Consider the following 26,289-nt stretch of genomic DNA (forward strand, 5'->3'; position numbering starts at 1 on the left):
TTGCTGCAAACTGAGTTCGAAGGGCAAAAGTAGTTTGCCCTCAATTTACTCAACAAAAGAGAGGAGAGGATGAGGCAGAATGTTGGCTTTCCCAACAGGCTCCGGCAAAAACAAACTTTGTAGCCTCTTTAATAACTTTTGTCTCTCATTGCCTGCCCATACCCTTTTGACCATACTCTCACATTGTTTGGCCATGTGCATCCCAGTTTTCATCCATGAAATGTAAGAGGGTATGGAAATGTCCAAGAGTACTAAAAAACAATTTTAAGATGTACACATACTTATTTTGACTGTTTGGTTTTGCACTGACTACTGTAGCAATCCTATAATGTTTGGTCAGTAGGAAGCACCAGTTAATAAAATAGGGATTGCACCCCAAAAAGTGGATATAGCACTGTAGCTTTGATATATGACTAATTCACCTGGAAGTCAAAAGCCAAATTCACCATTTTCGGAAATGTCTATCACAGCAAAACTAACAAAACACTTTCCTATGTAGACTAACACATTTATTACAGCACAAGCTTTCATGGATTAAAAAGGTGAGATTTATTCCATGAAAATTCATGTCAGCATAGTCAATCTGGTGCATTCCACATGATTGCAGCTCCTATAATACTACTGGACCTTTGACTATAGTGGCTGGAGTGAGTGAGAAGTATTGTCCCATCCATCCCAAGACCATTTCATATGGTATCATTGCACTGAATGACACGCAAAAATGCAGCACGTTAATTTAATTTTTTGGGGGGTAGTAATAGGTTTTTTTACATTGTACTTTGTTTTAATTTGTTGTAAGCTATATTAAGTCCTGTGCTGCAAGAAAGGTATGATATAAAGAACAACATTGTTGTTTTTGTTGTTGTCGTCAACATCATTGCAGGAAGAAAAGAATTCTGTTTCCACTTCCACATCCCCATTTAAACATTCAGAGACATAATATAAAACATCCATTGCAGTGGATGAAACCATCAATGTGAAAGGAACCAGACGGGTAGGATTTATAGACTAACAACACAAAGAACATAAATGTATTTAAAAAGAGAATCTTGAACTACTTATGCCTTAACATACTTTGCAATCTGAGGGAAAATACAGAAAGCTTTCCTCACCTAATACAGCAATCTCCTTGCCATGGCTTCAGCTCATCAACCATAACTTGAGTCTCTGTTGTTTGCGCAGCCCATCAAAGCCAGTTCTAACATGCATTTGCTGGGCTCTCCTGCTGGAGCATAAAAACCCACTGGCTAACTTTGGGCAATTCACACACTCTCAGCCTCAGAGGATGGCAATGGTGAACTTTCTCTGAAGAAACTTGTGAACAAACCCCTACGTAAAAAAAAAAAAGACTTGAAAGCACTCAAACAGAGACCAATTGACCCCCTGAAGCCATTTCAGCTTAGGAGAATTCTCATATTGTATGATCACCTGCAGGGATGTAGCCAGGGGGGGGGAGTTCTTGGGGTCCGGATCCCCCCTTCCATTAGAAAAATGAATGGTGTGTGCTGCTGCGCCGCCGCACCCAAGCCCCATTATAATGGTGGCACTTAGTCTGGACCCCCCACCCTTTCCTAAAATCCTAGCTACGTCCCTGTCACCTGCCACCAAGAGTATGAGGTGGGAATCTAGCTTTCCACCTTGGCTGCTGCTCACCCTTTTCTACTTGCTGCATAGCAGGTCTCAAGTCCCCACTCCCCTTCTAACCTTCCATTAACACTGACTAAACCATCTTGTGCATTTGCATGTGCTTTCTTGCTTTTCCTACTCATCTTCTCCTTTACCATTCCTGAGTTGTCGGAAAGCAAGCATCAAGAATGTTGCTGGCGAGGGAATTTTCTCTTTAACAGTGGCTGCAGCAAAAATACTTTCTTCCTTTCTCCTTTTTTTCCCATCCTCCAGCCATAAATAGTAATGCCCTTTCAGACAGCTACAGTTTTCAAGCAATAAGGATTTGCAAATGTGTTCTCTCGCTAGTATAACTTATAAGCTTATAACTTATAAGCTTTTTAAAAAATGTTTGTTTTTGCAAAATAACCATGTAATAACCAGCAACAAATCATTCATGGGGAAATCTTATGGATTATTTGTTGCTGGTTATTACCTGGTTATTGCCAGGATAAATCCTCTTTAATCGTGATGATTGTGAAAATCTTCAATGTGATTGCATGATTTTCATAGGATAATGTCTGTTTAAACCCCCACTTTCCCCCCTATTTCCCCCATGTGATAAAGTCCTTACTTGAGAGTAAGACCTACTGAACTCTGTTGTACTTAATTCCAAGGAAGCATGCTTAAACTCAGATTGACCATGACTTCATTTAATTTTTTAAGATTTTTAATCTGAACAAAAATAAATAGTACCGCAGGCCAACAACCTGTAAGAAGCCCTTTCATGGCTTTGATAAAAAAGCCAGGTCCAGAGCCATTAAGCCTGAAATGAATTTGCTGTCAGACAGTGTGGGTTGTATCCACCATTATCTTAGCATTCGGAGAATGGTTGGACCCTCCACAGCAGTTGGGATGTGTGTGAAAGCTGCAGGAGGGAGGAGGTAAAAAGGCGCCCTCATTTCAGAACCTCTCCTTGGTGGTTGTTGTTATCATTGTTGTGTCCCTCCAAATTGTGAAGTCGAAGGATTTCATGGCCAACAGCCATAGTTTTTTGTGGGTTTTTCAGGCTATGTGTCCATGTTCTAGAAGAGTTTCTTCCTGACGTTTCGCCAGCATCTCTGGCTGGCATCTTCAGATCAGATAGGGCTAACTTTTTCAGCCGACCCTTATATCTATCTTTCCAAGTGAAATTACTGGGAAGGTAAATCATTCCTGGGAAATCACTCCTCCCTACCCAGGGTCACACAGTGTGTGAGTGAGTGTGTGTGTGTATATAATCTTCGTTCGCGAAGAAAAGCCAGAGATATATACCCAACTCTCTTCCATACCCACATTCTCTGAAGATGCCAGCCACAGATGCTGGAGAAACATCAGGAAGAAACTCTTCTAGAACATGGCCACATAGCCTGAAAAACCCACAAAAAAAACCTATCCCTCCAAATTGTTTTTGACTTATTGTGACCTTAAGGCCATGGGGTTTTCTATGGAGTTTATCAGACAAGGGAAATTGGAAGTATAATCCAATGGCAATCTGAACGCAATCATGGGGTTTAATGTTATTGCGTGATAACCCACTACATTTAAATTCGGGCAATAGGAAGTCAGTCCGTACGCAATCATGTGGTTTCAGGTTATTGTGTGATAGACTGCCACACGCAAATTCGGGCAATGGCATGCTATTTTCGGGCAATGGGAAGCCAGTTCGAACGCAATGCACATTCACGTAATTGTGCTAAACTAGCAACTTTAAGTGAATGCGTTATGGCCCCACTTTCTTTTCATTCGAATTTAAGAGAAATTCCTCCCGTTTGATAAACTCCTTTGCAAGATTTGGTCACAGGGGATTTACTTTTACTTCTGAGGCTGAGCAAGTGTGACTTGCTCAAAGTTACCCAGTGGGTTTGCATGGTAAAGCAGGGATTCAAGCCCTGTTCTCCAGAGCAATTGTCCAACGCTCAAACCACTACAGCATGCTAGCTCTCTCCACTTCCATATTTAAGCACTCCCATACCTTTAGATTCAACTTCATGACAGAAAGACTTTAGAGAACAGATCGATGACCCTAGTATTCCACATATAGACATTTGTTCACATCCATTTGTTCATATCCATTAACGTAGATAACAGAAACTATGCATGGGTCAGCATTCAAATGAAGCAAGAGGAAAGACATGGAGGCAGACCAGTGCTATTTTTAGGACTGATGCATACATTAGACTTTCCAAAATGTTCTGAAAAACAAGCAGGAATAAGCATGGTGAAGTACTGCATTCTGCAACAATGAAAAATTGTAGTAATAATTTTACAAAGATAAGCAATGCATCTGTGCCTTGTTCAAACCCTGTTTTAAATGAGTGAAAGTTGTGCAAGAAACAAATAAATTTTTTTGCACAATTTCTTGTAAGTTTCTGGATGCCCAGGAATTGTTCATGGATTGTTTCTGTCACATTTATTCTTTTCTTTTTTTTTTTTTTTTTTTTGGTCACATTTATTCTAAAATGCTGCTAATTACATAAACAAAATATGAAAATACTCAGAATTTAGTTCATAAAACTCCTTGGATTGCAGTTTTTCTAATATAAGACATTGTCAGATAATAAAATGACAGATGCAATAATGAGACAGAACATCAGATTCATTATTTTGTCAGTTATCTTGATTGGATTAGGAAAAATGTCAATTTCTTCTTGCTGTTTGAACCAATGACAACTGGTTACACCATATTGAAGACAAAGAAGCTTCTTCAATACACCTGATTGGCTAATTGCAATTTAAACATACAGAATTCTTACAATCAGAACAGAAATACATGCAGACATTAAAACTGCATCATCACTCCTTACCCCCTCCTTTAGGAATTTAGTAGCTTCCTTCTAACCTTGCTTCTGAACATCAACAATGTATCCTTATCTTAAATTGTGTATATTATGTCTAATTCTGTTGGTATTGAAGAAGCTTCTTTGTCTTCAATAATATAAATAAAAAGAGCCATTTTGTCTTGTTCGGGATCTCAGCTTTTTGGAACTTGAATTCCACTGAGTTCAATGTTTTCCTTTGTCGACAATTGGAAATAAATTTCTGGATTTTCAATTTACTAGGTCCTCTTGCCAATTCTTTGCTCTGTCAGTCCTAGAACTTTAAATTTAGTGAAATTTCTGTTACAGCGGGAACGATGTCTCCCATATCATCCTCTCCACACTCTTTGTTCTGCTGGGAAGAATCTGCTTCAACCAAAGAGGACTAGACTCTCGGCAGTGACCCAGTGCTCCTTTTCAGTAGCTGCTCCTAGACTCTTGAATGACTGAAGGCACACAACAACAATGTATTTTCTCCAGCTGATTTTATACCAGTTCCACAAGATGGCAACAGTAGGAACAGAGATGGACAAAGTGCATTCTCTGGCTTGCATGCAACCTCCAGCAGCCATAGAGAAGCCCCGAAACTCCCATATCCTAATTTTATTTTACTGAAAAATATCCCTTATGCCCTCTAAAGACATGGGAAGGGGTAAATTTCACTCCATTTTGTTTCCCTCCAGCTTGCTTGAGGCCCTCATCTTCCCTCCCCCAAAAATGGAAGCCCCCTCCTGGTACTAAAATATATCAGAGAGATCCAAAAATGGATTCAAGAGGCCTTTTTTCCAGTTAGGGTTTGTGAGGGAGCAGTGGTTTTTTCAGGTCCAGCCAGAGGTCTGTGTGCATTACCAAGACCCCTGGAAGTGACTCACGTCTGAGTAGGAAATCTGTTGCTCACACATGTCAACACTGAAGGATGATGGAGTCAATGATTCAGATGTATTCATTCAAGGAATGCAGAGTTTTATCCCGGTTTATCCAATGCATATCTTTTAGGAAACTCGGGGGGGGGGGGAACTAATCGATTATCCCAGGTTAAGTGAACTTGCAAACAAGAAAGATTCAACCCACATTCTATCGGGATTATTTTTACCATCTGAATAAACCCTAAGTTCTCACTTAATTAATTATTTTCTGAGTCCAACAATTACAAATGTTACTGTGGGTGCATCTGAACTGTAGAAATAGTACAGTTTAACACAACTTTAATTGCCATAGATCCATCCTACAGAATCCTGGGATTTGTAGTTTTGTAGGACACCAGCATTCTTTGGCAGAGAATGATAGAGACCTTGTAAAACTAGAAATTCCAGGATACCATAGGATGGCATTACAGCACTTAATGTCAAACTGCATGATTCCCACAGTGCAGATGCACCCCCAAGATGAGCACATGAATGAAACCGGTATGTGAGGGAGAAGCCTGAGAAGTCAACCAAGCTGGTATCAATACCTAGCTGCTCAAGCTAATTACCTGTAGCCAATTAATTTGTCCTGCGATCCTTTACATTTCCAGTGATATTTTTACAAACAGGCCCAAATCACCTTTTCCAGGAGCATTTCTATGGCAGTTGGTATTCTAGCATGGAATACAGCTGGACAGAAAGCAAAAGGCAGAGACAGCAATCTATCTGAACATTGATTTAATTGTGCAGTAACACCTCTGCAACTAGCCTTGTGTATTGAAAGGATGCATAATCATTGCCAGAATTTAAATTGTGGGCTAATTAATAAAAAGTGAAGGCAGAGCACTGGGTGGTCTAGCCATTTGGGCTAAATAATCCTTGGCGTAGGGTGCAGAATGTTTTATTTTCCAGTCTCTCAACAGTGAGGTTTACCACACCCAGAGAAACATGGATGTGTGTGCCTGTAAGCATTTCCCCAGTATTATGCCACTGAGATCTGGTTACAACTAGAATATCTATTGAATGAACTGGGTATACATTTCCCACATGGTTTATTACTGCACCTCAGTGATTTTAATTCCTGTTGCTTCTCCCTAGACAATTTCTTCAGGAAGCAGCATTGGCCAAGTCAAAAGAGAATGCATTGAGAGTTGGGCAGGATCACAGCCTTTATGATCAAATGATAAAGAAGTGATGATAACTCATTTCCTCAAGGAATGGGAGCCTACTAACTGAGAAAGAGCAGAACCAAACTGTTGAAGCTGAGGAGTAACATCCTCACTAAGACCTTCCCAATAGATTTTTGGTGGGGTTTTGGGGCTATGTGGCCATGTTCTAGAAGAGTCTCTTCCTGATGTTTCACCAGCATCTGTGGCTGGCATCTTCAGAGAATGTGGGCATAGAAGAGAGTTGGGTGTGTGTGTATAAACACACACACACACACACTGTGTGACCCTGGGTAGGGAGGAGTGATTTCCCAGGAATGACTGACTTTCCCAGCAATTTCACTTGGAAAGATAGAGATAAGGGTCGGCTGATCCAGTACCAAATGGGAGAGAGCCAGTGGGAGGAATGGTCTGAGCCTGGTCTACGACTCTGGAGGGCAGGCAATAAGACCCCAAACCCCCCAGCGATGCCTGGGATATACCACTCCTCCTAGGAATAGCCATCCCTGCTTCCTGGTGGCCCTCCAAATGGAGGACCTTTGGGGATTCCTCCTGGAGAGGAGGTGGGGAATGGAGGACAGCCGGAGCAAAGGCCTTCTCCTTCTTGCTCTGGGGGACCACTCCCAGGTCCTGAGGAGCGGGGCTGGACCCTGGGGGCCTCTCCTCCTCCTCCTCCTCCTCCTCCTTCCCCAGAACCGAGGCTGACGCTCTTTCTGGGCTGGGAAAGCCCTTTCGCCTCCGGAGCTCTCTCTCTCTCTCTCCCTCCAGCGCTCTCTCCAGGGAAGAGCCCGGCTTCTCGGGAGCTTCTGGGCTGCTGCCCCAGGTAAGGCGGGCTCTGGGCGCCAAGAGCCCCGGGGCCCTCAGGGGCCTCCAAAGAGGAGGAGGACCTTCCAGGCCAATGCAGGGCTGGACCACAGACGAGCGCAAAGCTAGACCCGTCGGAAATGGAAATGCCTGCTTCTCTGGGGGACCTGGCCGGGGGGGAGGGGGCAGGTCCGGGGAAAGGAGGACCTCTGCTCCCCCGGGAGGGGAGGGGTGGTCTCCAGGCAGTCTGCCTGCCTTGCTGGGGGAGGCTCCAGAACTTGCAGCCGAGCGCAGGGAGTCTGCTTCTCTGGGTGGATGGAGGGGAGGAGGGTCCCCGGGGAGCCTTGGCTTTCCTAGGCTGGGGTCTGCTTCCTCAGATGCATGGAACGATGGATCCCCAGGCAGTACAGTATGGGCTTCCTAGATGTTGGTCTGCTTCCTCAGAGGCAGGGGGGGGGGGGGGGGTTCCTCTGGAAGCTCCCCTCCATGCATCTGCTGAGGAAACAGACTCAAGCCTCTTATGGGAGCTCATGCCCCCAGGTTCCTTCTTTCAGTTAGACCCCAAAGTGCTACAAAATGCCTTTGCATCCAGATCTTGTCTCTGCCTGTGACAGGGGTCCCGGACTCCCCTCCCAGGCCAGAAGCACATATACTCCCCCTTCCAAGTCAGATTCCCAAAACAGAATTTGTTGATGTTTTTAAGGCTGTGTGCCTTCAAGTCGTTTCCAAGCTCTGGGGATCCTAAGGCAAACCTATCGTGGGGTTTTCTTGGCAAGATTTGTTCAGAGGAGGTTTACCAATTGCCTTTCCCTGAGGCTGAGAGAGTGTGACTTGTCCAGGGTCAGCCAGTGGGTTTCTTGGCCAAGAATGAACTATGGTCTCTAGACTCATAGTCCAACACTCAAACCACTATGCCACACTGTCCCTCCTTCAAACTTCAAACTCGAAAAATTGAAGGATTAATCATAGGGAAAATGCAGAAGTGAGTCATTTGGGGGAAATGAATGTGACTGAGGCTCTTTTTAGGGGAGCAAAGTTTTAATCCCTGTTCTAGAGAATGTTTCTGGTGACTGAAAACAGCAGAAATGACTAGGCCAGAAGTCTTATTATGGGGGTGGGGGAATGAAAGCATTGCCTCCTCCAGTAAGAATTCTGCTCCTTTGAATGAAAACCTCATTCAATCCTCAGATTTCTAGCACTGGAGAGTGAGATGCTGAAAACAGTTTCTTCAAGCTCTTTATGGGGGGCCCTAAGGCAAACCTATCCCAGGGTTTTTTTGGCAAATTTCTTCAGAGCAGATTCTCCATTGCCATCCTCTAAGGCTGAGAAAGTGTGACTTGCCCAAGGTCACACAGTGGACTTCCATGGCGGAGTTGGGATTTGAACCCTGCTCTCCAGAGTCATACTCCAGTGCTCAAACTACTCCTCCATGTTGACCCTTCAGACACCAGCATTGCAGAGACTGAGGATGCAAAATTTCAGTTATCCCTAGCACTTTTGTGTTTGCTTGGTCACTTTGACTGCCTCTTTTCTTTGGAAAAGAAATGACTAAATTGTATTTCTAAACACTCACTGAAAGTATAAGTTACTGCAATGCTAAAAAATTGGGGACAGAAGGAAAAGTTCACCGGAGGGACAGAATTCTTGACGGGAGGCCAGTGCCATCATTTAGCACCCCCACATTACGCCCTTGGAGTAAGCTACTTTGATCACCCTCACCATCTTTTGATAATCTTTGCATGAACTATCTATGTGGGGTGAGATCAAGACATTATGTTGCCAGAGGCAGGCCAGCAAATACTCTTATCCCTACTCCAGTTGTACAGTACCCAAGGCTGATCAAGTTATTTTGGCACCTGTGGCATCAAATCCCACAAGTACCTCTTCCCTCTTTGGCAGTATAAATACAATAATAGTAAACAGGTACAATATTCCAAACATGTAGCAGCAGCTTCATTTTCCCTAATGGTAGGTGGGGTCACCGTAAGGTGCCCACCACTCGGCTGAACATTTAATTCGCCAATTATATATTTATAGTCTCTTTTTCTCAACAACAGGGAATTCAAACAGTATTGATTTTTGCTGTGTTGGCTGGTAATAGGGCTTATGTAGTGCCAGGGCTCACTTGGGGCACAGCTGTTATGTCAGTGCCAGGACTCAGTGTTGGAACATATGAAATAGGAAAAGGGAAAGTGGCCTTGAACAGACAAACCAACTTTTCCCTTGTGTTTATGAGGTGCTGTTTCCAAAGTAACAGTCCAAGTTGAAGGCTGGATTTCTTAATATGGGAACATCCAGGTGGAAAAGTTGCATAATCCATACAATTTCACTAGAGCTTTATTTCAGTACACAATAGAAATATAAAATCCTGTTCATAGGAAATAGGAAATTACATTCTCCATGTAATATTTCTATATAAAGGCACTTTTAAAAGTTTTACGTATGCATTTGAGCACTAAGGGCTTCTGGCTAAGAACAGCAGTCTCAGTCCTGCGAGCTTAGAAATGAAATCTGTCCCATCCTATGAAATACATAAATAACTTGATTCTACCAGCTCAGGGTGACCAGACATCCACCTTTTCCAGGACATGCCCTACACTTCAGCTTTCTGTCCATGAGGAATTCCAAAAGGTCCTCCATTTTGAGCATGACTAAGAAGCATGTATTTATATTTCTATAAGTGTTTTTAACTTTTATTTGGTACTGTCCTACATTTTTATTGAATGAACTACATATGCTTAGGCCCAGAGTATTTGAAAGACCATATCTTCCCCCTATGAACCTGCAAGAAGACTAAGGAGTTTGTCACACATGAGGAATTTCTCTTAATTTCGAATGAAAAGAAAGTGGAGCCAGAACGCATTTACATGAATTCGCTAGTTCAGCGAATTTACATGAATGTGAATTGCATTCAAACTGGCTTCCCACTGCCCAAAAATAGCATGCCATTGCCCGAAATTGCGTGTGATCACCTCTCACACAATAACATGAAACCCCATGATTGTGCTCGGACTGAGTTCCCATTGCCTGAATTTGTGTGTGGTAGTCTATCACGCATTAACGTTAAACCCCGTGATTGTGTTTGGATTGCCATTGGATTATACTTCCAATTTCCCTTGTCTGATAATGTCCTAAGATATTAGGGGGGGGGGAGCTTTATCTTGGTCCCATCACCATCAAAAGCTTGTTTGGTGAGGACACAAGAAAGAGCCTCTCAGTGGCGGCTTCCATCCTCTGGAACTCCCTTCTGCAGGACACTAGGCTGGCTCCTTCTCTGCACTCCTTTCACCAGCAAGCAAAAAAAAACCCTTTCAAGTAGATTTTTGCATCCAGGGAGGCTTCTTACTGTGATGTTGCTTTGGAAGTTTTTTTAAATGGTTTTATATTTTAGCAGTATTTTTAAGGATTTTACATTTTTTTAACTTTTTATATTAATGTGGTATTTTAATTGTGTTTTAAAATTGTACTATTTTATTGTTGTTGGTTTTAAACATCTTTTGTGAGTTGCCTTGGGTCCAATTTGGGAGAAAGGTAGCATATAAAAAAATTAAATTAAATTATAACTAAAATATTGTTAGTCTTACAGATTTTATGGAAACTCTGATGTTCATCACAGTTTCAGTTCAAAGACATTAGGTCAATCTGTCCCCAAATAATCAGTTTGATGAAAAGATCGTTTGTCTTGAAAAGCTGAATATAAGTTACCAACAAGGGGTGCAGTGTCATTACAAAAGTCTTCTTTGGTAAATCCAGCTATTTCACATCTAGTGGAAATTATGCAGAGTTGACCAAACTATGGGATTACTGTTTCAAAAACCACAATATGCCTTTCTGTGGTTCCTGTTAGTACTCTGGCAAGTATCATTTGCAGAGATCCCAGTAGCGCCAGATACAATCTGAGGGATATGACTTCTGGTTTTCTCAATGCAGCCTGAGCAGTGGCATGCAATATTGCACTTTTGATTGAGAATGAGAAGCTTTCCCTTTTTTGTACCTGGGCAGGAAAAGGGTGTACTTATAAAACTGATCCAACATCTTGTGTCAAAGAAGTACTCTTGTCATTCAGTTGTAGGCAATGCAGGTACCTTTACATGCGGTTATGCTTCTGTTTAAGAAAACTCTTTTTCCAGACATTGTTGCTGGATATAACTAGGAATAGCTCATTAGCTGGTAGATCTGTTATTTGACAGCTATTTGATAGTGACCATGACATCATACATTGGGCTCATCCAGGCTGGCCAAAAGCTTCAGGATTTGCTAGAAATTGTATCAATAATTATTAGTATTGTATTAATATTGTATACCTCCTGTCCTGGTCCATTTCTCATGAGTTTCTAGAATTGGGTGAAACTTTAAAAACTCAGGCCAGAGGGTGTTTTTTTCTCCCTAATCCAGGAGTTTCCAATAAAGGTAGGGGTAAACTTTCATGTTTGTATCCATTATCCTGGTTCCTCCAAAATTTCTAGGTGGTCCCACTGTTGACAGGTTGACTAGGGGCATGACCTTCGCCATGGACATTTTTCTCTGACCCTCCTTTCCTCATTTTTGGTTACCAGGCTACTGTGCTTTGCTGAAATGTAACTTTTCCTTTCCTTCAACTTTTGACAAATATAGTGCTAAAGTATTATAGCTTTACTTCTGTGGCATTTTGCAGTATATAAAATATTTTTTTTAAAAAAACCTACCAGACCAGGAAAGTAGATACTATGAGAGGAGCATGGGGCAGGGGAAGAACCATTATAATCATTATAAGGCATGAATCTAGAAGCAGAGCAGCCCAATATTTACAGAACTACAGACCGGTCTCCCTTTTACCATTCTTGGGCAAGGTGATCGAGAGGGCAATTGCCTTGCAACTCCAAGCTGTCTTGGATGAAGCCAATTATCTAAACCCATTTCAAACTGGCTTTTGGGCGGGATACAGAGTTGAGACAGCCATGGTCGCCTTGGTTGATGATCTCCGTCTGAGCACTGAAAGGGGTAGTGTGGCCCTGCTGGTGCTTTTGGACATCTCAGCGGCTTTCGATACCATCGACCATGGTATCCTTTTAGATCGCCTGAGAGAGTTAGGTATTGGGGGCACTGCACTCCAGTGGCTCCGTTCCTACCTCTTGGGCAGGTCCCAGATGGTGGTGCTGGGGGACAGTAGCTCTTCAATAAGAGAGCTGACATCTGGCGTTCCTCAAGGCGCCATCCTGTCCCCCATGCTGTTTAATATCTACATGAAGCCACTGGGAGAGATCATCCGGAGACATGGGGCGCGGTGTTATCAATATGCAGATGACACTCAAATCTGTTTCTCTATGTCTTCGACTGTTGCAGTAATGGAGGATGGTATCTCCCCTCTGAATGCCTGCCTTGAGTCAGTAATGGGCTGGATGAGGGAAAACAATCTCAAGCTGAATCCAGAGAAAACGAAGGTGCTAGTGACAGGTTCCCCTGGACCGGGAAGGGAAATTTGTCTACCTGTCCTGGATGGGGTCACACTCCCCCTAAAGGACAAAGTCCGCAGCTTGGGGGTACTCCTGGATTCGTCATTACAGCTGTCATCGCATATTGATGCGACAGCCAGGAGTGCCTGTTATCAACTTCGGTTGATACGCAAGCTGCATCCCTGTCTGGAACAGAGGAACCTTGAAGCAGTGGTACACGCACTTGGTAACCTCTCGTTTTGATTTCTGCAATGCGCTCTACATGGGGCTACCCTTGTACCAAGTTCGGAAGCTTCAATTAGTTCAAAATATGACAGCCAGACTGGTCACTAATACATCTAGATTCGATCACATTATACCGGTACTAAAATCACTTCACTGGCTACCAATTAGCTTCCGGGCACAGTACAAGGTGTTGGTTATTACCTTTAAAGCCCTACATGGCTTGGGCCCGAGTTACTTGCGGGAACACCTCATCCTACACAATCCGCCCCACACTTTGAGAGTTTCAGGAAAAAGCTTTCTGGAAATACAAGCCACCAGATTGTGTATAACCTCTCAAAGAACTTTCACTGCTGTTGCCCCTAAATTGTGGAATAGCCTGCCGAAAGAGATCCGTCTAACTACCATCTTGGACACTTTCAGGAGGGCTGTCAAGACGGAGTTCTTCCAGCGGGCATACCCTCCTGATCCTGATTAAGACACCATGTTATCTGTCAGACTGATTCCCTGTAATTGACCACTGTAGCATGTTTTGAATTTTTACTGTTCCTGGATTGTGATTGTATTTTAAGTATTATATTTTACGGTATTGCATTTTATGATTGTATTTATGGTTTTATCAGGTTGTAAACCCGCCTCGATCCAAAGGGAGAGGCGGGGCAATATAAATAAAACTTTTATTATTATTTTATTATTATCTGGATGTGCCCATAAAAAGTATGAATTTTTCTTAGTCCTGAGCCCTGCCTTTCTTCTTATTCCAAAAGCTTGGTCGTGAAGAGCAGCAACACCACAGAATAAAGGGGTTGGGGCTAATTAACCCTAAATAAATCTAGTAAACAATAAAACACTGTAGTCTGCTAACTGCAGTCCAGTCTTTGGCTGCATTCCATGCACATTTGTAAATGCATATAATATTGTGTATCCATCTCATTAAAAATGTATAACTTGTCTTTCTGCAATAGAATGAAGACTGCTAATTTTGCAGTAAATGATTTGTGTGTACACATATATAAACACACACACACACATATATATTATAAACACATAATTTCATATGGGAAAGTAATTGTAGTATAGAGTGTTATACTAGGACATGGGTCATCCTGATGCAAAGCCCTTAAGAGTTCATTATTTGTTTATTTTGCACCTTTCCCCAGCACTGGGACTCAAGGAAGTAATAAAATTAAAATATATAGATACTTTATAGAGAGTAACACAAGTCCTCACTCTTGCATTTCTTCTTATTTTCATTCCTGAATCCTATAGCATGGTGTAGAGGTATATGGTAAAGCAGTTCAGAGGAGGTTTGCCATTGCCTTCTCCTGAGGCTGAGAGGGTATGACTTTCCCAAAGTCACCCAATGGAAATCGAGGTGGGAAATCAAAGTGGGAATCAAGTTGAGAATTGAACCTTGGTCTCCAGAATCCTAGTCCAACATTCAAACCACTAAGCCATGCTGGCTCTCTAATTAAAGCAAAGTAAATTGTTTAATTTGTTTCTGCTGCTCCAGAGACTAGGACACAGAACAACGGATGCAAACGGATTCCACCTAGATATTAGGAAGAACGTCCTGACAGTAAGAGTTGTTTGAAAGTGGAATATACTTTCTCACAGTGTGGTGGGGTCTCCTTTGGAGGTTTTTAAACAAAGGTGGGATGTTCATTTGTTGGGTGTGCTTTAATTATATATTATAATGATATATTCCTGCATGGCAGGGTGTTGGACTTGATGGCCCTTGAGGTCTTTTCCAATCCTGTGACTGTATGATTCTATGAAATCTAAATAAGCAATAAAGCATTGCAGTCCACTGTACTGACTGACTGCAGTCCAATATTTGGCACCTATCCTTCCTTTATATGTGCATTTGAAACTACATGTCACTTTTTTGTATATTTTATAGAAATTTTTGGTAAATATTTTAATAGATATTTTATATTAAAATATAGAGCTGAAATCTACAGGTACAGATCAAATATTTCAACAGTAAAACATAAAGTATAATTTAATTATCAGCAGAATTAAAAGCAAAAGCACCTCCATCAGTTCACAATGGCCTGTTGAAATAAGAAAGTCTTCATCTGCCACTGGAAGGACATCAGGGAAGGAGATCATCAAATATGTAGGAAGGGGTTTCCAGAGCCTCGGGGAAGTCACCAAGAAAGCCCTCTCCTGCATCCACAGAAGTACTTCTGAGGATGGTGAGGTGAATCCTTCCATGAAGATTAGAAACCCCAGACAGGCTGGCATAGCAGAATGCTGTCCTTCAGATAACCTGAACCCAAGCCACATAAGACTTTGTAGGTGATAACTGACATTTGGAACTGTGCCTGGAATCAGACCAGCAGCCAGTAAATCTGTTACAAGGGAAGTTGGTATGCTTCATAAAAACAGCATCAGTCAGCAGATTGACTGCAGTTTTTTCGACCAGCTGAAAGCAGCTTCCCATAGACATATCCATATGTATGTTAAAAATAGTGGGCCGTTGGTATTTGCTAAGGTTTGGTTCCTGGACACCCCGTGAATACCAAAATCTGTGGATGTTCAAGTCTCATTAAATACAATAGACAGTAAAATGATATCCTTTATATAAAATAGCAAAATCAAGGTGTCTTTTTGGAATTTATATATTTCATGAATATTTTCAAGCCATGGATACTTGAATCCATGGATGATGAATATGGAGGGCTAACTGTAACATGAGGGACAAAATTGAACTCTGAAGGCCTCCACAGGCCAATAACCAAGGTTAAGACCGGAGTCCCACAACATCATCTTCAGGGCTCATCCATCCAGAAACAAACAAACAGCACCACTGTAAAACAGTTCTTGCAAACCCCATTCCAATGAGGCAGCCCAGAAGGATACCATGACTGAATGTACTGAAAGATGCCAAGAGGTCCAGTAGAACCAATAAGGACATAGTATTCTGTCTCATTCCCAGCATACCTCTGTCTGAATCCAGAATGAAATTATCTAGATTAATCTAAAGCCCCTTATATCTGGAAGGCCAGCACAGACTACAGTACTGTTCCTGGAAATTGCCAGTAGTTAATCCAATAAATGGGATCTAGGGAATACTTTTTCAACACCCTTATAACTCCCTCCTTTAGGCATGTTGGAAAGAGGTCGCAAGGCACTGAACACTCTCTCTACCCATTCAGGCAGCCCTGTTCAGTCTTTTATATGAGCCAGTAAAGGCAAGGGTCTAGCACACATGGATTCTGTCAACATCCTGGATCTGTACAAAATGAAAAGTATCACTTACCACTTGACAAACAAGTGCTAAAGTTACATACACTGTAACTTTGTAAACAAATAAATGTCCTTGGAAGAAAGCTAAGTCACAAATCAAATCCCTGAAACACCTAAAAAATTATAGTTCTTTGGAGTTCACTTTACAAATATAATTACTTTTTTAAAAAATGTTAAATATTAAAAGGAAAGCAACCATACCTCTAGTAGAGGCTGGCTGATGAGAAGGTTCATCCCATTTCTTCTTGTTTGCACAGTGTTGTGTCCTGATTGTATTACTCCACTCTTTCTTCTTCCTGCAAAATGAAGGAAACGATCTCATGCTTCCTGTTGCTGGTTGGACTTTTTCCTGTCTCAGCCAGGGAGAGACGTCTTCCAGGGACACTTTCAAGTCAAAGAAATGATGCTCTGGTACTTGGTGAGTTGCAGTGAATTTGTCTCAAGCAAACAAAAACCACTCTATAGAAGTTAAGGCCCCCCCCCCCTTAGGATGGTTTTGTGGAGGATGTAAGAGCAAGTTATAAGGCAGGGAAAGGGAAAAGCAGGTAAGTTTTAGAAAAGGACACTTGTTTGGGGAGCGGCAAGTAGTATTTAAATTGCAATAATATAGATTTCTGCAAACTTCTTTTCTATTTATTTCAGTTTAGAAAGTAAAGCTGGGTGATAATTCCAAAAGAAAAAGTAGCCATTGGCAACAACAGACACAGAGAAATTAAGAAACCCAAATTCCAATTAGTCTTTGCAGTGCCTGACCATGGAGTGGATATTTTAAGTAGCTTTTTAAAGGAAAAAGAGACAAGACTGAAATATATTGGGACAAATATTGCATGCAAGTTAACATTATTACAACTGCTCTTTTAAAATTCAGAATTTTCTCCAGAGTGGCAGTGGGATCGGAAAAGTAGCAAGAGGTTGATTTGGAGAAGGGAATCAATAGGAAGGGAAAGATCCCTCTTTCATCACTAAACGTTTTTTTCTACAGTATTTAAAAAGGCACATCAGGGTGTTGCGGTGTTGCTCTGTAGTGTAATGTCTAGTTTTGCACTTCGAATGAAGCATTAATGTTAGGAAAGTGTTGCTGTCAATAAGATTAATTATTTGAATAACTTTGGAATGAATTTGTATGGTTAATTTATTCTGCTACATGAGCTCATGAATGTTTCTGTCCCTGTTGCTTAAGAGATTATAATAAACACTAAATTCCCAATAGAGTTTTAGGATCTAATTTAAAGAGGTTAGTTGCATGTTCACAATTCTTATTTGATTCTTAATATTATTGTCTTTGTTGAAACGGACTTATAAAGTTTCTGGTAGCAAGAGGGTTGGGAAAGAATGACATTCCTGTTCTTTCCTTTTTTGACTAAATTAAATTAGTTGTAAATCAAATTTAGATATGTGGGCATTGTCAATTGAAGCAAGTAGTCCTACATTCCACATGACATTTGCAACTGTATCATTGGGTAAAACTTTTCATTTGTTCCAATATATTCTTATTTCTAAGAATTTATATAGCTAATTATAGTGCATGTAAACAATTATCTGCTTTGGAATTCTAATAGCCTTAGCAGAAGATTATAAGCCCTTTCCGTATGACAATTAGTGTTCAAAACCTCAACAGTTTAAAAAGCTGATGCCAAAACCCATTAGCAGCATTCCAGAACAATGCCTTTTGGAGAAATGAACTCGGCCCTGGTTCATGTAAGCAGCCATAGGCCATCCAAAGGGGAGTGGAGGAACTGCATGTCACTTTAAATACAAAACCAAGTCCTTCAAAGATAAGTAGATTTAAGTCTATGAAAGCTCATGCTGCCAACTGCTTTCTTCTAGTTAGTCTCAAAAATGCTACAAGATCTCTACATACAGATTCCACACGGCTCTGTCTTTGAATTAATGCAAAGATAAGTTCATGTTAGTCTTTTCCTTCCCCGTCCTTCTTAAATGAATGGGAAACAGTCCCACAACCATGGACACTCACAGAATGGACTCATTATATCCTAGAAGTTTTGAATCAGCAGCTCCTTTTCCATATTACAGTGCACCCATTGCTTCAACTACCTGAATGGATGAAATGAGACTTAAACTTTTTGAGCATGAGACTAATATGTCAGAAAATGACTATAGCCTCATTCCCACTACCTTTTAAACTGGATTGCAAATCAGTTTGAACCTGTTATTTAAACTTGAACCAAATCGCTGAAGCAACTTGGAGAGGGGGCCATGCGCTAGACCCATTTAACCTGCATCTTTTTGATGCTGATTTTTTCTGCGTCTTTTTGGATAAATCGATTCCATGCAAGTGTGAACCAGATGCAGATCAGAATCAATTTAAATTTGCCCTTCGGCCAGCTAGAGTGAGTCCATTTTGAATCAATTCATTCGTCAATGTGAACCACAAGCAGGTTATTTTATTTTATTTTGCAGCAAGAAATGTGATCGGGGCAAGTGTAGTGTGAACCATGCTCCGCTGCCGAACCGATCCATCAATTTGGCTCACAAAGCAATTTATTTGTAAGTGGGAATGTGGCCTATGTATGTACCCTGTTCTTAAGAGAGCCTACTCTGTCCTTTATACTTAGCAGAATCTGGTTTCATAAGCAGTAGAAAGCTAAAGTGTCAGGTATGGAGAATTTCAAAGTCCGTGGCAAATGAAATGTAAAACACAAAGTGACTTTTCTTGGACAAATCAGAACAACCAGTTGAGTCTCTAGGTGTGAATCCATAAGGAGCTGAGTAAGGGTTGTTGTGTTGTTGTTTTTTTAAATGCTTTCTTTGACAGTACACTGTGCAAGAGAGAGGCATTTCTGTAGGTACTATATAGGAAGAAGTAAAAGGTGTTTCACTCCCCATGGTGCCTTGTCTAGGAGGTTTCTTCAGAGACTTCAGCTAATTGGCCTGATGTGGTTGCAATTTTTCTATCCAGTTGTCTGTCCCATTGGCAAAGTGAATAAGAAACTGTAAACTGACATCTAGGCTTCTAGTTAGGGATCTGTGGCAACTGCTAGTATATTTACATGACATCTCATATATCCCATGTACTTGGAGCACAAAAAGGTTTCACGGAAAGGAACAGTGAAATGTTTAACCCCAAAACCTGAGCCATGTATAAAGCTATTTTTTAACCTTCTGACATTTTTCAAATACATCTGAATCAACAAAGAGAATTCCAGCTTCAGGCATGGTTGGAAGAAAAAACAATAAAATACATCGAACTCCTCAGGTTCAGGGCCAGACATCCTAGTTTGGCTCATCTCCAATGATGACTAAACTAACTATAGCCCTTTATATCTTATTTTTTTCCTTGACTTCACTCCTATAAATATCCCTTACATGTTATCTGTGCACAGTTATTACACTGTAATCATTAGTGTTTTATTCTACTTCTATTCCAGAGGAGAAATAATTAGGTACAGCAGGGAGATAATAATATGGAAAATGGATAAATATGCCAGCATTTCTGCATTGCATTAGCAAAGGAATGCCATTATGCTCATTTTGGCACATGTTTATTAACCTCTGATTATGAAAAAGCTAGCAACCTTTCTGTGATCCTGTATCTGAGAAGAAAGCAACATTGTAGCTGCAAATTAATAAAACCATACAGTTACTTCATAGCCCACAAATGGTATCCTTGTTCCATGCCCGCACATTTCTTGGGATGCTGAGAAAAGTTCTGTAATGAGTCTACTGGAAACATGGGACATTTCCTGTCTCTCAGTAATTCACAGAACCATGTGGTTAGTAAATATCTCTCAGCTGTTTACTAAAAAACATGATAGTACACAAAGAATATAATGTAATGTGAAGTCAAAGGCTTTCATAGCCAGCACCCAGAGTTTTTTGTTGGTTTTTTGGACTATCTAGAAGAATTTTTTCCTGACATTTTGCCTACATCTAATTAAATAGACACAAATTCTCCTCTCATATCCTCCCACCCCGAGGCCTTGCCATTCAGCAGCAGACCAACACACAGATTAACATGTAAATCACTTCCTCTCAACCAAGGGCCACACACCTCCATACCCCACACACACTAGGGTTGCCATAACCCAGCTGCAACCGGGTTTTTCCCGGTTTTGGCGGCACCTGCCCAGTCACGGCACAAGTGCAGCCAAAAACCGGGAAAAGCCCGGTTGCAGCGGGGTTGCTAGGCAATCCTCGGGGCCTCACTGCCCTCTTCCTCCTCCTCCACCGCGCATGGCCGCGCGGAGGAAAAGGAGGGCAGCGAGGCCTGGGGCGGAGGAGGCTGCAGGGAGCCGGCACCTCTTGGGCACAGCCACGCCAACCTCCCCGCCTCCCTGCAGCCTCCTCGCCTCCTTCCTGGTCTCCACGGGGGCCAAGAAGGAGGCGAGGCCCCAGCGATGGCTGGCAGCCTGCTCGCCCCCTTCCTGGTCTCCGCGGGGGCCAGGAATGAGGCGAGGCCCCGGCCATGGCCGGCGGCCTGCGCGCCTCCTTCCTGGTCCCTGCGGGGGCCAAGGAGGAGGCGAGGCCCCAATCCTGGCCTCTGATCGCGGCAAGGCATGGGGCCCAGGCGGGGAGGGAAAGCCTCCTTAAGTGGAGGCTTTCCCTCACTGCTTGGCCTCCGCCCCCGCCATGATCGCGAGGGGAAATGTAGGACAAAATTTTCAAATGTAGGACACATTTTGTGTGTCCTACATTTGAAAATTTTGTCCTACATTTTCCCTGGTTTGGAGGTCCGGCACTATGGCAACCCTACACCTTCATGCCACCATTCTTTGAAGATGGCAGCCACAGATGTAGGCAAAATGTCAGAAATAAATTCTCCTAGAACATAGCCACATAGCCCAAAAAACCCCACAAAAACCAATATAATCTAATTTTCTTTCATTGTGTCTCAAAACACATAAGATGGAACATGGTTGCTTTTGTGATGGAGCAGTTACTTCAGAAAGTCCGGCCTGCAATTACGAGCCTATAACATTGAATATTTAAATTATATATAACTTAACTGTAGCCTAATTTTTCAATTCCAGACCACAGTATTAACCTCCCACTGTATAAAGGAAAGAACACCCCCAATAATCACTGACTGATGAAACCTACAATATGTGGGTTATACAGTACATTTTCATTTTCTTAGTTCTCATTTTAAAAAAAACCTTAATTGGGCAATTAATTTCAATTCAATCTGGTAGTGGTTTCTTTCGTGTAATTCATGAGTATATTTTATTTTACTTTTCTTTTTTTCCAGAAGAATTTTGCAGTAACAAACAGCTCGACCTTGTGTTCATCATTGACAGCTCTCGTAGTGTTCGCCCTTATGACTTTGAGAAAGTGAAAGAATTCATCTTAACCATCCTTCAGTTTTTGGACATCAGGCCAGATGCCACTAGAGTGGGACTTATCCAATATGGCAGCACAGTCAAAAATGAATTTTCCCTGAAGACATTTAAGAGGAAGCAGGATGTGGAGAGAGCAGTGAAAAGAATGATGTACCTTGCCACTGGTACCATGACGGGATTAGCTATTCAATATGCAGTCAACATTGCCTTTTCAGAAACTGAAGGAGCTCGGCCACTCAGTCAGAATGTGCCCAGAGTTATAATGATAGTGACAGATGGGAGACCCCAGGACCCCGTTGCAGATATTGCAGCAAAAGCCCGGAACTCAGGAATCCTAATTTTTGCTATTGGTGTGGGAAAAGTAGATATGAATACACTGAAATCTATTGGGAGTGAACCTTATGAAGACCATGTCTTTTTGGTTGCAAATTTCAGCCAGATTGAAAAGTTGACCTCTGTGTTCCAGACTAAAATCTGTGGTAAGGCATTTAACTGTACACTGAAAAGGCTTTATTGAAGTTATTCAGTCATTAAAAAGAAATGGAACAATTATATCTATATGCATAAATAGAGATATGCAGTGTTTTAAAACAGTGTTTTAAAAAGAAAATGGATGTGCTAGAACTTTTGACTCTGGAATCAGATATATAAGTAAAAGCAAGTTGTAATCTTTGTAGAAAATAGATGGTTTTCTTGATAAATACAGTACCATAAGAGATTATCACACCAGGGCCAATTCAGCAGTAATCGCAGTAATGAAAGCTAATACAACACTAGTGCTATAGCACTCCATATTTTCACACAGTCACATATTCACACGATTATTGTGGCATTACCATATAATATTGCAATCGCGTTTCTCACATATCTATGAATGAATCATTAGTACATGGAATCGATGGTTTCATGCATATGTTGTTTCAGTGCTGTGGTGCATGTCTTGAAATCATGTTTCCGTCCAGCACAGAATAAAAGACAACAAAAGAAAATTTATTACTTCACCACATTGCTTTAATCCAGTATAAATGAAATTGTGCCCCATACCTCAAAAGAAGACTGAAATCCACTGCAAAACTGATCCTGGCAAAAAGAACGGATTGCCTCCACTGCAATGCATTCTGGGTATCCCTTGTTGCTTCCATATTAGCGCAAATGAAGCACGATTAACTTTCACACTCTTGCAATCATGCTTCATTTGCCCTATTGAGAAGCCATTCACAGGGTTTCCCTGTGAATGGTTTTGTTGCAGGAGCATTCCTAGTTTTTCACAGGAGTGGTAAAACTGGATGAGCATGATATCATCTGAAAATCCTCCTCACAATTGCATGATTTAGCCAGGACTATGCCTTTTTCTTCCCTCCCCCCATCTGATAATCTCCTTAGGCAATAAATTCAGATGTAACAACAAACAAACAAACAAATGACTTGTAATTATGTGCATAGATTCACAATGAGTCTTGTGCTTGAACACTCCTCTCCTCTTTTACACATGCGGAAGAAATTTAAAGCTGCTTGTTGCATTTTGTAGCAAGCCACTGTTACCATTTTTATCTGACTATGGTAAAACTGGTTGATTCATATGTGCATTCCAGGAGCAAATCGTATTTTCTTATCCTTGTTTGTTTATTAATTCTAGTTTGTGCAAAGCAAAATTTCCCACATTTTAGCTGAAATGGAAATTTGCAATTTTTAAAGACCATACCCTTTAATTTCCTCTCAAACACAAAGAAGGGAGGAAGAGGACGTAGAGGCTTTATTTTTCACACCCGCCCCTTTCCCCAACGGATCGGGGCCTCAGCAGCCACAGTGGCAAACCCAGAGGCCCCGATCCACCACTTTTCCAGGCCTCGGGGAAGCGGCAAAACGCCTTCATGCCCCAAGGACACCCCGACAGCAGTGGGGAAAGGCCGTTTAAAGGCCGCACCAGCGATATGCGCAGTGGAAGGAGCTCTGAAACAGAGCTCCTTTCGGCACCACTGAAAGGGCGCCAAGACATAACGGCTACGCCGCACATGAACCGTTTGGACACGATGCAGCCATTACGTCAAAATGGCAGTGCCCGTGTGTACAGGGCGCCACCATTTTGATGCCCCCGTCACGTGCTGGGGTGAGGCTGGTATGGATGCTGCATCCTTGGCCACCTCCTAGCACATGATGGGGGTGGCACAAAGGCCTGTTTAAATCAGGCCATAGTTTGTCATTATGTCAAAATCAGGCTAGCTCTTAATAGAAATCATTGTGAATCAGAAGCATATCCATTATATTCTTATATGCATTTACAGTATTTTTCCCCCTTTTGGGAGCCAGCATGGTGTAGTGGTTCAAGAGTTGGACTACAACTCTGGAGACCAAGGTTCAAATCCCGACTTTGCATAGAAACCCACTGGGTGACCTTGAGCAAGTCGCACTCTCCCAGCCTCAGAGGAATGCAAGGTTCATGTTAGGGTCACCATAAGTCGGAAACAACTTAGGTGACTCTAAGGCAAACCTATCATCGAGTTTTCTTGGCATGATTTGTTCAGAGGAGGTTTGCCATTGCTTTCTCCTTAGGCTGAGAGAGTGAGGCTTATCCAAGGGGCTGAGAATTGAATTCTGGTCTCCAGGGTCGTAGTCCAACACTCAAACCATTACACCAAACTGGCTCTCTCTATATATCTTACTATTTAACTTCACTTTAATATTTATTTTTCCATGTCTATTTCAAAAATGTTTCGGACATCCTAGCTTACTCATATATTATCCCTTAGAAGAGATAATTTTGTTTGATTTCATCTTTGTTCTAACTAGAATATTGTTTTTCTTTTGCAGTCCAACACACGTGCAGTGTAATTGAACACAACTGTGATCATTTCTGCATCAACACTCCTGGCTCTTATGTATGTAAATGTAAACAGGGATATATTTTGAACTCAGACCAGCGGACTTGCAATAGTGAGTTTTGTACCTTTATCTCCTAAGTGTTGTTGTTGTTGTTGTTGTTGTTGTGTGCCTTCAAGTCATTTCTGACTTATGGTGACCTTAAGGCAAACCTAACATGGGGTTTTCTTGGCAAGAAAAGTTCAGAGGAAGTTTGCCATTGCCATTGCCTTCCTCTGAGGCTGAGAATGTGTGACTTGCCCAATGTTACTCAGTGGGTTTCATGACTGAATCAAACCTTGGTCTCCAGAGTTGTAATCCAACACTCAAACCACTAAGAATGCTTGCTCTCTCTCCTAAATATTACTTGTTAATACAGTCTGGAATACTTTTGTATTCAGGCAATCTGATTCTCTCACTTTTGACCTAAAAAGGCTATAAAGTTAGAGAATCAGAGTGCCTGATTTCTCATAATTTTTCTTACAAACTAGAATGGTTGTGTAAATGTTTGTGTGTGCGCGTGCGCACATGCCATGCACATACACGCACACACACTTATGCACATTAATATAGTTTGTTTTTATTTATTGATTGCAGTCACAGCCCACATTTCCTTCAGTGAACACAAGATGACATGTCCAATCCTCTTCCTCATTTCATGACATAGTGGAGACATAAATTTTGATATCCACAGTCCATCACCCTAACCAATACCCTATGCAGTGTAACTTATGTCTTAATGCCATTAAGCTGGGCTTTCCCCTACTTCAGGGGTAGGCAACCTTTTTGAGCCGGGGACCGGGTTGCTGTCCCTCAGGCGACTGGGGGGGCCGAAGCTGGGGGGTGGAGCTTCGACCCTCCAGGGCGGGGCCACGTGCCAGGGGTGGAGCTTCCACCCTCTGGGGCGGGGCCACATGCCAGGGGTGGAGCTTCCACCTCCGGGGCGGGGCTGGTGCTGGGGGGTGGAGCTTCCACCCTCCAGGGGGCGGGGCCGCATGCCGGGGGCGGAGCTTCCACCCCTGGGGGCCAGACCTCCCCATTTTGCTGGCACCTGACGGGGCCCTAGCCCCGTCAGAGACCAGCAAAAAAGCTGGCGGGGGGGCCTGCCAGTGCTGGAGGACCCCCGGGAGGGCCCCAGTGATGGCACCGGGCCTTCCAGAGGCCCCCAGCCGCCATGGGAGCCCGCCTGGAGGGCCCCAGAGATGGCAGTGGGCCCCGCAGAGGCCCCCTGCCGCCCTGGGAACCCTCCTGCAGGGCCCCAGAGACGGCAGCTGGCCCCGCAGAGGCCCCCTGCGCGCCTGGGAGCCCGCCTGGAGGGCCCCAGAGACGGCAGCGGGCCCTGCCAGAGCCCCCGGCCGCCCGGGAGCCCTCCTGCAGGGCCCCAGGGACGGCAGCGGGCTCTGCAGAGGCCCCCTGCCGCCCTGGGAGCCCGCCTGGAGGCCCCAGAGATGGCAGCGGGCCTCCCAGAGGCCCCCTGCCCCCTGAGAGCCCTCCTGCAGGGCCCCAGAAACGGCAGCGGGCCCCCAGAGGCCCCCTGCCGCCCTGGGAGCCCTCCTCAGGGCCCCAGGGACGGCAGCGGGCCCCGCAGAGGCCCTTGCCGCCCTGGGAGCCCTCCTGCAGGGCCCCAGGGATGGCAGCGGGCCCCAGAGGCCCCCTGCCACCCTGGGAGCCCAGCACGGCCCCAGGGATGGCAGAGGGCCCTGCAGAGGCCCCCTGCCGCCCTGGGAGCCCTCCTGCAGGGCCCCAGGGACGCAGCGGGCTCTGCAGAGGCCCCCTGCCGCCCTGGGAGCCCACCTGGAGGTCCCCAGAGAGGCAGCGGGGCCTCCCAGAGGCCCCCTGCCGCCCTGGGACCCGCCGCAGGGCCCCAGGGACGGCAGCGGGCCCCG

At 43.2% G+C, this 26,289-nt stretch overlaps 2 protein-coding genes across 7 annotated transcripts in view; one reads left to right on the forward strand and one right to left on the reverse strand.

Moving 5' to 3' along the window:
* STK3 (serine/threonine kinase 3) overlaps positions 1 to 26,289 on the reverse strand; it is an 881,840-nt gene that overhangs the window by 373,192 nt on the left and 482,359 nt on the right. The gene's annotated exons all lie outside the window — the stretch shown is intronic.
* The window catches only part of MATN2 (matrilin 2), a 62,141-nt gene continuing 43,160 nt past the window's right edge, over positions 7,309 to 26,289 (forward strand). For 3 of the 5 annotated variants that reach the window (XM_042464929.1, XM_042464933.1, XM_042464932.1), the window contains exons 1-3: positions 14,608 to 16,665; positions 21,457 to 22,026; positions 24,356 to 24,478. In XM_042464929.1, coding sequence (XP_042320863.1) covers positions 16,551 to 16,665; positions 21,457 to 22,026; positions 24,356 to 24,478 — 808 coding nt within the window. In that variant the 5' untranslated portion in view covers positions 14,608 to 16,550. Of the gene's footprint in view, positions 7,358 to 14,607; positions 16,666 to 21,456; positions 22,027 to 24,355; positions 24,479 to 26,289 lie in introns of those variants that run through there. The other 2 variants (XM_042464930.1, XM_042464931.1) reach the window with 2 other exon arrangements.

This window comes from Sceloporus undulatus, chromosome 4, assembly GCF_019175285.1.
Source record: "Sceloporus undulatus isolate JIND9_A2432 ecotype Alabama chromosome 4, SceUnd_v1.1, whole genome shotgun sequence".
Taxonomy (NCBI): domain Eukaryota; kingdom Metazoa; phylum Chordata; class Lepidosauria; order Squamata; family Phrynosomatidae; genus Sceloporus; species Sceloporus undulatus.